At 53.1% G+C, this 11,876-nt stretch overlaps 5 protein-coding genes across 5 annotated transcripts; 2 read left to right on the plus strand and 3 right to left on the minus strand.

Moving 5' to 3' along the window:
* Nucleotides 1-317: 317 nt before the first annotated feature.
* On the plus strand, nucleotides 318-3,554 carry NUU61_002178 (phosphatase family protein; the record flags this gene model as incomplete). The annotated part of the gene is made up of 1 exon (XM_056652760.1): nucleotides 318-3,554. One exon carries the CDS (start codon nucleotides 318-320, stop codon nucleotides 3,552-3,554), a length of 3,237 nt encoding a protein of 1,078 aa, XP_056513827.1.
* Nucleotides 3,555-5,021: 1,467 nt separating this feature from the next.
* On the minus strand, nucleotides 5,022-6,626 carry NUU61_002179 (uncharacterized protein; the record flags this gene model as incomplete). Its single annotated transcript, XM_056652761.1, has 2 exons — nucleotides 5,022-6,096; nucleotides 6,172-6,626. The coding sequence occupies 2 exons, from the start codon at nucleotides 6,624-6,626 to the stop codon at nucleotides 5,022-5,024; spliced, it is 1,530 nt and encodes a 509-aa protein (XP_056513828.1).
* Nucleotides 6,627-7,529: 903 nt separating this feature from the next.
* Nucleotides 7,530-9,093, plus strand: NUU61_002180 (pheromone receptor; the record flags this gene model as incomplete). Its single annotated transcript, XM_056652762.1, has 3 exons — nucleotides 7,530-8,088; nucleotides 8,141-8,657; nucleotides 8,748-9,093. The coding sequence occupies 3 exons, from the start codon at nucleotides 7,530-7,532 to the stop codon at nucleotides 9,091-9,093; spliced, it is 1,422 nt and encodes a 473-aa protein (XP_056513829.1).
* Nucleotides 9,094-9,852: 759 nt separating this feature from the next.
* Nucleotides 9,853-10,456, minus strand: NUU61_002181 (single-stranded DNA-binding protein; the record flags this gene model as incomplete). Its single annotated transcript, XM_056652763.1, has 3 exons — nucleotides 9,853-9,935; nucleotides 10,014-10,102; nucleotides 10,164-10,456. The coding sequence occupies 3 exons, from the start codon at nucleotides 10,454-10,456 to the stop codon at nucleotides 9,853-9,855; spliced, it is 465 nt and encodes a 154-aa protein (XP_056513830.1).
* Nucleotides 10,457-10,857: 401 nt separating this feature from the next.
* Nucleotides 10,858-11,378, minus strand: NUU61_002182 (uncharacterized protein; the record flags this gene model as incomplete). The annotated part of the gene is made up of 2 exons (XM_056652764.1): nucleotides 10,858-11,006; nucleotides 11,150-11,378. The coding sequence occupies 2 exons, from the start codon at nucleotides 11,376-11,378 to the stop codon at nucleotides 10,858-10,860; spliced, it is 378 nt and encodes a 125-aa protein (XP_056513831.1).
* Nucleotides 11,379-11,876: the final 498 nt, after the last annotated feature.

The following is an 11,876-nucleotide window of genomic DNA, read 5'->3' on the forward strand; positions in this document are numbered from 1 at the left end:
CGCCGCCCGGAGTCCTGCGAATTTAGATGGGATAAGCTCCGCCATGCGATAGCCGGCCGATTCTCACCTTGTTTTTCTGCTCAATTGTTCAGCTTATCTTGCAATTGTCATTCCGTCTCACTGTTCTCCCCACGAGAGCCTCCGAGAACGAGCACCCTCCTCGCCGGAATTGAGAACCGCGCAGGATACCCGCACATACAATTCTATAAATGTGCCAGTGTATACACATATGCTGTCGCAATAAACACCCGAGTATCGCCAAAGTCATGCGAACCCCTCTTATCGTGCATTAGATCGACATCATCTCTCTGTACAATATGAGCGCCCAGCCACAATCACCTCCCCCGGAGTCAGACCACCAAGACCCTGCGTCTGAAAATGCGGAAGAAATCGATAACCCGGCACTGGACCTGCTGTCTCTTTCGCGCGCAGTCAAAGCGAGAAAGGCAGAATATACTCGTCGGCGAAACATCCGGGTCAAGATCGGCACCTGGAACGTAGCAGCCATTTCCGGCACGGAGAAAGACATCGGGAAGTGGTTTGTTGAAGGGGCAGGGGTCTGTGAGAAGCTTTCTGGAGTGAAGAAGCCGAAATCCCCCGAGTCTCAGTCTGCAGACGGGGAGTCATCTACGAGCCAGCCTGATCTTGATGATCAGCAGAACAGCGGGGAATCGGCAACACCTCTTGAATCCAGCCCGGAGGAGATAGATCTCTACGTGCTCGGTTTGCAAGAGATCGTCGATGTCTCCTCTCCGGCTGAGGCACTGCGACCCTATGTTGATCCGGCGCCATCAAACCGTTGGAAAGAGGCGATTCACAAGGCGCTGCCTCCAGGATACCAGCTGGTTGCCGAGACCCAGCTGATTGGTCTATTGCTTCTGATATATGCCTCTCCTGCAATTGGAGAAAACGTCTCTTCTATCAGCAGCAATGCCATCGGCACGGGCCTGATGGGGTACATGGGCAACAAGGGTGGCGTTGTGACGCGAATTGTCTTGGGTGAGACGACACGCTTGGTCTTTGTGAATTGCCATCTCGCAGCAGGATCCGACAAGGGCAGCCTGGAGCGTCGCAACTGGGACGCGTCTCAAATTGTCTCGCGTGCTCGTTTCGGGGGAGTTGACTCGGAACGTGGACCACAACACGATTCCACCGAAGGGATCGGACAGGAAGATTTCACTTTTTGGTTTGGTGATCTCAACTACCGGCTTGATGATATACCCGGCGACGATGTGCGTCAGGTCCTTGCTCGACACACCGTCAACGCCTATGATACAGCGCGCCAGGCTCAGCAAAAGTCTGGCAATCACCAAGATCACCATAGTCAGCCTTCAGATCAGAAGCCTCCATCGCCCAAGATACCAGACGAGAGGACTGATCCGGTAACTGATGAGGAGATTGACCCTCGTAACGATCCTGCGTCTCTCCAAACCGCGATCTCATCTCTCCTTGCACATGACCAGCTACTCATCCAGCAGAGAAAGGGGACAGTCTTCCATAAAGGGTGGCGTGAAGGCGAGATTTCATTCCTGCCGACTTACAAATATGACATTGGGAGTGTGGCTATGTTCGATTCAAGTGAGAAACACCGCGGTCCCAGCTGGTGTGATCGGATCCTCTTTCGAACCCGACGAGACATGATGAAGCACGAGCAGCTCGACCGAGAAGCCGAACTGGCTCGGAAAAGAGACGAAGAGATGCATAGGCGCGGGTTGGATAAGGCGGTCGCCGATGACAACGTCCTCTTTGATTATGATCCCGACGTCGACGGCGCGAATAGCGCCGACGAATACGTGTCAGATGAGGAACAAGCCGACGATGCGGCATCGCTTGAATCGCAGGATGCATCCCAAGACTTGATTCACCTGGACCATTACGTGTCACACCAGGGCATTCTGTCATCGGACCATAAGCCTTTGGACGCCGTTTTCACGTTGACCTTTGATGCCGTCAATCCCCACCTCAAGGCAAAGGTCCATCAAGAAGTGGTTCGTGAATTAGACAAGGCTGAGAACGAGGCTCGACCTGGTCTTACTGTCGTGGTGGACACCCATGGCGATGAGAATCAAGACACTAAGGATCCAAACGCTGTCGACTTTGGCAATGTAGCATTTGATGTGCCGGTCCACCGGTCTCTGACCATTGCCAACACTAGCGGTGCCTCGGCCACTTTTTCTTTTGCAGAACGACCTAGTATGGTGGACGAATCTAACCCCGAAACGCCCTCATGGATTGATATTAAGATTGACCGGCCGTCCGAAAACCCAGCCAAGGATCAGGCGAGCGGTCTTTCATCAGCGCGACACACATTGCTTCCTGGAGAGGTGGCTAACGTTGATATCACGGCACATGTTCATGACATCCAGCATGTTCGCCTGCTGAATTTGAAGAAGGTCAAATTAGAAGAGATTATGGTTCTTCATGTGGACAGCGGCCGTGACCACTTCATTTCTCTGACGGGACACTGGCTGCCGACCTGCTTCGGCTGTAGTGTGGATGAACTGACGCGCATGCCCGAGGCAGGTGCTCGCAGCATGGCATCAGCCGAAGGACCTGGTCCGGCAAAGGGGGAGACTGAAGTCCGATTATCAGCACCTCGGGAACTTTTTCGATTGACCGAGTCGATCTCCGAGCTGACGGAACGCGCTGTGGCCGAGTGGAGCATGACAAAGGGCGATGCGGAAGAAGACCAGGCGCCGTGGACAAAAGACCCCAATGGAGCAGCATGGCCCTTCCAGCCCGACACATGGATTTTCCCAAACTCGCATGAACGCGCGCCCCTACTTGCTATGGTCCGTGAATCTCTCGACACCAATGAATCCCTCACATCTGTCTTTGCGCCAGAGATCCCCTCGTTCCTCCGACTAGAGATTCTCTGCGAAACTCTCTTGACCTTCCTCAACTCCCTAAGCGATGGTATTGTCACTGCATCCGTGTGGCAGAACATGGAGCAGCAGATGATCGCGCGTGAAAGAGCCAAATATCCACCTCGATCTTGGGAAGAGACCCAAGCCTGGGTGCTCGAAAGCCTCGCTTATTCGCCCGCACATAGTGTCTCATTCACCTTTGTCACGTTCATGCTTGCTCGCATTGCCAACGAAGTCGCCCCGGTACCATCATCCACAGGGGGCGCACCCTCCAAGAATAGCAAGGAAGGCGGCTCATCCAAAGAACAATCCGCCGACCCCAAACAATCTCAAGAATCGAATTCGATAGGAGATCGCCCAAAATCCCATCGTCCTACCCCGGCGTCGGCGGCCGCGTTCATCGCTGCGGGCAGTTTCCGCCGCAAAAATCGCTCCCCAACATCATCCACCGGCTCCGACGCTTCTACCAGCACCTCTCAAACTACTTCCCCCACCGTGGCCCGTCGACAGGCCGTTGAGGCGGCTTTCGCGGCAATCTTCGCGCGCGTTCTTATCTCCCCGGCTGCTCCTACTCCTGCCAAGGAAAAGGAGCGCCGAGCGTCTGACGAGCGGAGACGGGGTATCATCGAGCCATTCTTGAAGATGATTGGAGTGGACGACCGGGGTCCATCCGGTGGCCGTGCTTGAGTTGTGGGCGTGTGCTTCTTCCCTCTTTTTTGGGGTGGTTTACTTCACCCTGTAGTCATGATCCTTGGAAGCGTCGATGATCTGTTTCTATAATTTTTGGGTGGGTGCAACCTGGTCGTTATTGGAGCGAGTTTATAAAGTAGAGAGATATGTATGAGATGAGTGTGCTTGATAGACTTGAACTGGAATTCATTTTGCCTCGAGGCACACATATTATGCATCCAAGGTACGAGCAAACAGCAAGATATCGTTCTCTTCATTATGAGCAACTATCGGATCCCCATGGTCCGAATTGTCGTACCGAGTACCCACCCCCATTTCTGTCTCGCTCCTGCGATATAACCGTAGATGTGTTATTAGCCCTCATAGCCCTGCGAAACGGCGACATTCCATAAGAAGGTCATGGAGTATCCATAGAGATAAACCCTCTTTTGTGGTCCACCATAGCATTCATCACCATCTGGTCCCATGTTTGCTCCGTAGGGATGAATATGGATGGAGAGTCAAGACTCCATTCCACTCGAACGACCGCGGTATACTCTTCAGGTAAGATATCCACTTGTTCTATGGGTAGAGTGTGTATCTCATCTTGGATAGTACCGCCATATGCAACACCTCGTGCTAGCCTCTCAAGGTGAGCTTTTATAGCAGCAGGTTCGTCGTCGTGTACAGAAACTCGTGTTTGGAGAGTGCAACTAACCATTTTTTAGTATAATTCGTAACTAGAAGATATTTCATGGATATTGGATATGGGTTGGGTTGGGTTGGGTGTATACCTTCTCCCATGGTTGCCATTGCTGTCACCAAGCCAGTCGTCGATCCAGTTAGACGCTATCGTCTGGAAACTGGGGCTATCTTCACTGGTGGAGTGATTCCAAGAGCGAGTATCACTTTCGTTTCTTGTCAAGAATGCACCGGATTTAATTGTTGCCTTCTCTGAATAGTCGATCCAGAAATCGAAATCGACAACCTCGGTTTCGTTGCTCGTATGGGTGCCACGGATTTGGAGGGATATCTTTGGAGGAGAGGCTAGCTGCTCTACCAGAGATGTGGAAGAAGTATGCATTGAAGTCATTGTTCTTTGCTGAAATCAACAGAACTCGAGAATCATTCTATCGAAATGGAGGTAAATGGAAAAAGTACGCCCCCCTCCGCTAGCTGCTGATCCTTCTGATCAGGTGTCGATCTCGCTCGCGCTAACTATGGGGCGGTGTTGGACTGATATGACTCATAAATAATGCACTGGGCAGAGAATGCCTTGTGCTGCAACACTACAGGGTGAGAAAATGACCAATATGGCGATATTTCTGAACTGGCTAGGTCAAACTAAAACTAAGGAAATGGCCACACTCGCGCCCAAGAAAAAAAAAATGTCCGAAAAGATGTTCATTAGATTCACTCCCGACTAGGGTATAGGAAGCTCAGTATATGTCAAGAGATGTACCGAAATAAGAAGCTCTAGTAGGCCTATCCCGAGGCCACCCGCACCGAACCTGCAGACTGGCGCGATAGCGGCAAAAGAGCAGGCGCGCGGCGTGGGGGAGGCGACTGTGAGCGAAGTTGCGAGTCAGCGTATCCCTGGGGAGCCTTCCCCTTGGCCTTTTTCGAGCGAGGCTGTGGAGCAGCTTGGGCCGGACGACCTAGCATACGGCGAGCAGCAAGTAAACAACGGGATGCTACACGGCCGGGAAGGCTAAAAATAGACAAGGCGAGCTGGGCCGGGACCACGAGGCAGGCACAAGCCCAGTCGATGAGCGTGAAGGCGTAGCTGGGGCGACGGGATGCGATGGAGCGCTGCGCCGCCGCCGCGAGAGCGATCGCGTCGCGGGTCTGGGCCTCGAGTTGCTGGAGCCGGGTGTCGGTTTGGAGCGCCGTGACGGCGGTGCGTTTCTCGTAGCGGCGCATGGCGCGGTTGAGGGCTTCGATGTCGGGCTGGAGAGCTTGGCGCGCTTCGGCGACGGCTTGCGCCGCCAATGCTGGACTGTCACCGAGTCCATGCGGTGATGATGGGGATTGGGTTGGTTCAGACATTGATGATGCGAGGCGTACGGCCGTGGTCTCGGCGACGTGGGCCTCGAGCTCTTCGAGGCGTTTCGTGAGATCTTGGACGGTCCCAGGGTCGACGGGATCATTGAAGCTTGCTGAGGCCGCAACTCGCTGTAGATGGAGCGTGCGTGCTTGCACGAGCTTCAATAGGTGTGCAACGGGGCGCACTTCTGATGCGAGGAGGAAAATGGTGAGATTGTAATTCGATACTAGGCCCTCCGAGGGCCGAGAGAGGCTGGATCGGATTGCATGAAGCAGCCATGACCCAACCGCGGGGAACACGAAACAGGACGCGAGCGCGGCGAGTTCGTGGATCTGCAGCTCCTTGCTAGCAGACGTTGCCGCAGTATGCTGTGGTGACGGCTTGTGTTGCTGCGAGTTATCCCCCGCGTCTGTTGCCTCGTCCTCTTCCAGTTCAATCTCAATTGTGTCGTCGGTCACAGCCTGAAATCCACTGTCTTCCTGTCGAACTGCCTGCGCGGAGCGATACCAATCCCTATAAAAAAGCCTTGGTCAACTACTGAGATCTATAAAACCAATATGCCAAAGGGAAGCGAGGGTTTGTATGTACCATGGTAGCCGGACAGACCAGTTGAGGAAAATGGCGGCCAACACCAACAACGTCACGTCCGTCACGAAGGAACTGCCATCATGAAAGAAAACCCCCGCGATTGCCGGCAGCAGAGCAAGCGCCAGCGGCGCCGAATGCCAATGGGACTCATCAGTAGAGAGCGGGGCCTCGGCAGTAGGCACTCGCGGCAAGAATAAATCGTCGGTAGAGGAGCGGATCGAGTTACGCGCCTCCGATATCGAGTCCGACAGCGTCGAGTTGCGACGCGGACTCGGCCAGTTTGCGCCGTCGGCGAAGGTTGCGGCGCGGGAGGGGATGCCGCGGCGGCGGAGCGTGTTCAAGGGGGCGGACATGCCACGGGCGATGGAGGGCGGGTCGGCCATGGCGAACGGGCGCGGGAAGAGGGAGCACTTGAGGACATGCCCGATGCGGAGAGAGATTGGTGGAGAGGTCATCAAGGGCGGAGTTTCTTTTCTTTTTTGCTCCCAACAGCCGAGGTTGATAGGCGCTGGTCGCCGTGTGTGATACATTGGTTCCACAGCCCCCAGTGACGACTTCATTGTTCTTTGTTTCTTCGAGAACTCGGCCAAGTCGACCACGTCTGCAATCCCCATTACCCCATGAGTCTTCTTCACACGGGGGTCATCACACCAGAATGTGTGAAAGATGACAATTTCGAATGGAATACCTGGACTCGCGAGAATGGCCAGACCAACCCGGTTGAGAGAATCACCGAGACCTCGGTGGTCTAAAAATGACACAAAGAAAGATGAGCGGTGGCTGTCGCGAGTCCATGGGTCACCCTGCCCGTTCGGGGGTCGAATAGTTGTGAATCATCTCGACTCTATTGATCCCCCGAAACAGCAACCCGGATACATGGGCTATTCAGACTATTCAGACACGCCTATCTTCTTTTCTACTTCAATGGACAGGTTCCTTTATTGTCGCAAAATGTGCCGCGCAGTGTGTACTCTGCGACACTCGGCCCTACATTTGCGCCTGCATCGGCGTCCAAAGTGACCATCTAGGCAACCGGCGTCTGTTGCTCCCAAACCCTTTTCGTGCAGTGATGTTTGATCTCGGCTGTTTGGGACGCAATTCACAGTGAATCAACTGGATCCCTGATTCTGGGAGGCCCTCAATAAGACATCTCGTCTGATTAACTTGCCGCCCCTGGGCCATTTGGCTTGATATACGACCACATCGAGAACAGAGAATGCTTCTTTTCTTCTTTGCATTCAATCCATTTTATCTCGACTATCTTGTACACAGTTCCTGATAGTACATGACTCAATTCCACGCTTGTCAACGCCGCTGTGCTAGAATCCAAGTATCAGCCTCGGCATCCATTGACCACCATGGACACGACTCACAAGCGGTATCCGCTGGCTGTGGCTATCCCGATCCTATCCTTTGTTGCTATTGCACTCTGCATTCCGCCGCTGATTCTGCATACAAAGAACCGCAACTTCCCAGCTGCGAGTCTCATCTGCTGGTCTCTCGTTCTCAACCTGTTCAATATCATCAATGCCTTGCTTTGGCCCACCGATGATGTTGACTCGTGGTGGGACGGCACTGGTCTCTGTGATGTTGAGGTCAAGATCATGGTTGCCGGCTATGTTGCCGTGCCAGGAACCATCATGTGTATCTTCCGCAGCCTGGCCATTGTACTTGACACCAACCGGGCCACGTTGGTTCCGACCAAAACCCAGCGGTTGCGCAATCACTTAATGAATACTCTGTTCTGTGTGGTTGTTCCGGTTATTGCGATGATCACCCACTACGTCTGGCAGAGGAGCCGGTACTATCTCTACGCCATCTCGGGGTGCGTCAACAACTTCGACGAGAGCTGGGTTAGCTTCGTGTTGGCATATATGTGGCCGCCGATCATCTGCTTGATTGCCGGATACTACTGCTGTAAGTACTTCACAGGGCTGTCGGCGAGAACGTTGTTAACTCATCGGCATAGGCCTGGTCCTCATCCGCCTCCGCAGATACCGCAGTGACTTCGTGAATATCCTACGCGCCTCCCAAAGCAACATGAGCAAGTCCCGGTTCCTTCGCCTGTTCTTCCTTGCCTTCACTATGCTCATCGCCATTATCCCGGTCCAGGGTTATGTCGTCTACTATGATCTGACGCTCTCGCTTCCATGGCACCCATACTCGTGGAGCCGCATCCACGGGCCAGCCTGGCACCAGATCATCAAAGTACCCACTCAGGGCCTGGTCTTCTTTGACCGCTGGACTCCGATTGCCTCGGCGGTTATGATCTTCATCTTCTTCGGCTTCGGCCGCGATGCCACCCGCATGTACCGCGCCTTTTTCTGGAAACTGGGACTGGGAAAGTGTTTCCCCAATGTGGCTCGTCCGGTCGACTCTCGTGCCACAGCTCCCGCTGCCAATACCTCGTCTGCGACTACAGTCGTGGGCTCTTTCGGCAGCAAAGCCAAGCTGTTGTTCGGTCGACGAAAGGCCCCGGTTCCACAGTATGTTCCTTTATTCCTTTATTCCCTTGCTTTTCTTGTACATGCCTCTATTCTGGAGTATATGGGTAATGTCCACTGACACCGTCACAGGGACGCATGGCCCGGCAGCCTCCCCTCCACCCGCACAAACTACAACGACATCGAAAAGGGTAACACTTCTCACCCCAACCAACCCCCCCAAAAGACCTCCTGGTTCCGCTCTCCCTGGTTCCGCATGCGCCAGCGCCTCGGATCAGGAGTCCAGGATCGCGACACCCTTCTGGAAGATCTGTCCGTGCCCTCGCAGTCTCTCTGTACCAACGCCTGGGCCGGGACGGGCCAGAGCCGCGGCAGCAGCGAGTTGGCTTCCGGTCCTGCTTCCCCGGAGCTTCCGGAGCAACGGGAGTTTATTCGCGTCAAGCAGGTGATCAGCCAGCAGAGCGAGATGCAGGGCTAATTGACCGTGCTAGTGCGATGTGTTTCTTATGCGTGCCTACAGGGAGAAGCGATGGTGTTTAAGACTCTGGTAGGTTGGTCTCTTGTGATCTGATCTACTCTAGGGGGAAGGGATGGGAATGCTGCTACAATACTTGTTTTTCATCGGCTCGGTGCTTCTCGATTCTGTTCCCTCCGTTGGAGGGCTATCTGTAGAACAGCTTTAATTCTGGCGAGACCATAATACCCCTGAGAATTTACAGTGAACATTCCGATCATTTCTAGTAAAAACCCCTTGTAGGTATATGCTTTGTTGCTTCGATTGTTTAATCTTCCTGGACTATCAGTGCAAGAGAATAACTGGGCAGGTCCTAGCCCTGGGCCATAGATGTTGCATGGGACATTTGGTATATTATTGTCGTCACATTTTTGAGGCTTCCTTACCAACTTGAAAAGCCATTCCCTTATATACTTTGTTTATTATATGGTCTCATATTTTTCAAACCGAGGCTGTATAGATTTCGTCATTGAACAGGGTGTATTCAGAGTATACTTGTACAATATAATCACACAAAGAAGAGAGAGGGAGAGCGGGAGGGAGAAGAGAGAAGAGATCAAGCCTTACAGCCCTGGTAAATTAACCAAGGCCATTCCCATGCCCATCGACAAGAACGCCCCCATATTCAAGCACAGTAGTGTCCCAGGTCTGCGGGGTGGACCAGAGGTAACCTCCCAGTGAGCAGCATGAAAATTCCCAAAAGCCCGCACGTTATTCCATCATTTATTCAGGCCGGGACTCGGACTGGAACTCGGACTCGTTAGAGTCGCTAATGTTGGCGGGTCGCCTGAGGACCTCAATAGAGCCTAGAAGAGGCACGATGTCAGCAATAAGCAATGGTAATCAGGAAAGGGGGCTTTTAAGGGGGGAGAAAAGGAACACACGCTGCGCGAGGGTCAGTGTCTTGTATTTCTTGCCATCTGCATCCTCTCTATCTTTCATTCTGGCTTCACACTCCACAAGGACGAGGGTTCTGTCAAAATTTTATTTAGCAAAGGGTACATTTCAATGGGCCAAAAAATAGAAACACTTACCCCTTAGGCAAAGCGAGCATGAAGTCGCGGAATTTGCTTTCATCCAAGATGGTCCCGACCCTGAACCAGCTGGTTTCGCGCTTATCACGGGGCCCTGTATCGGTTGCAATAGAGTACTTGACGAGATCAAGGCCTGTTGATGTAACGGAAAGCTCGGGCGCAGCACCCAGCCGACCGACGATGGACATGCGGGCGAGGGAGCGCGCCGCCGACGAGCTGAAGGTGCGCGCGGTGGAGGTGGCCGGGGTGGCCATGCGCAGCGATGGGCGCAGCAGAGAAGCGAAGGCGGACATTGCCGATCAAACCAAAGGAGCGTAGTTGTAGGAGCGGGAACTGGGGCTGGGGAAGCTAGATGGTGTTGATCCGGTGAAGCTCAGGAGCCCCGACGGTTGATGTTGCGGATCGCGAACGCGGTCGAGATCACGTGATGCATACTGCATTCGGCGACGTGAGGGATTGAGGTAGATGAGAATACATTATTTATTTCTTGGGGATATTAAACAAAGAATGCTCGTAGACTTGCTGTGGAAGGTTATCAAAGCTTTTGGAGCTTTTTAGCTATTGGATGTGCTATAGAATGGGCTGTAGAGTATAGCGTCGAAAATACATATAAATCCCCCGTGCTTTGTAGACTCACTCCTTGATCAAGTTCTTTCTCCAGCCTCTCTCTCTTTCATAGTCGAGTATAGTCATGCTACCCCAGAATCATAACAATCAAATCAGGCGGGCCCTTGCCCACCGCTGATTTCGCATGGACACCTGCAAGCGCCAAATTAAGATATTCTTGTCTCAGCTGCATTGCCAACTCCTTGCGTTGGCCCGACACGGCAGAGACTCGACAATCTTGGAAAGAAATCAATTTTCTTGCCCAACACCTCCAGAGCATTGTGGCGTCTCCAACGGGCGTGATAGGACAATTGGACCTGCATTGCAGGACAATAGCTGCAGGGTCGACTCGATAGATCGATTGCCACGAACACCCCTACTTACACTATTGTCCTCGTATGGCGAGCGCTGTCGACTCCGCTCCTGACAGCTGTTCACCGTCTGGCGCACACAGATACAACGACGGTGAACCATGTTTTTTTTATCTCGTTGACTCTTCTCGCGGCCCAGATACCCTGTGAGGCTGGCATGTTGGGCTCGCTCGATCTGACAGATCACGACTTGACTGCCCGCATTCCGTTGGTGGACTGGGCAATGGATCGACGGCATTTCCTCAAGGCGACTAAAAAAGTGCCGTGGATTCTTCAACCTCGAATTGGCATGATAACCGGGCCCCAAATTGTTATCTGCTCTTAACCGTGGGCCTCCAAACGTGCAACAGCCCTAGGCTGGGGATGGTGTTACGACAAGATGGCAACGGGCCGAGAGATGACCCAACGGCGAAGCTCCTGTAATGATCTCTCGCGAGGGGACAGGTACACACTGCATATAATTGATCAAGCTGATCCTTGCTCGATCGGTGGGGCACATCAGACTCGTCGCATCGCGTGGTTCCAATTCCTTGTGGCTTGGCACTCGAACCCAATGCTGCTCCATAACAATGGAAGATTATTTTGCATGCACAATTTCCCGGCCTTCTGGAATTTTTTTTTTGACTGGCGGTGTCAATTTGCGGTTTATATCCAGGGGATCTCGGGGACGTGGTTCCAACTTGTTCCTTTTACTAGCCCTATGGGTCTTTGGACGCCCCTCTTTCTATTGTTTTGT

Source organism: Penicillium alfredii (assembly GCF_028826965.1).
Source record: "Penicillium alfredii strain IBT 34128 chromosome Unknown utg000004l_segment0_segment0, whole genome shotgun sequence".
NCBI lineage: Eukaryota > Fungi > Ascomycota > Eurotiomycetes > Eurotiales > Aspergillaceae > Penicillium > Penicillium alfredii.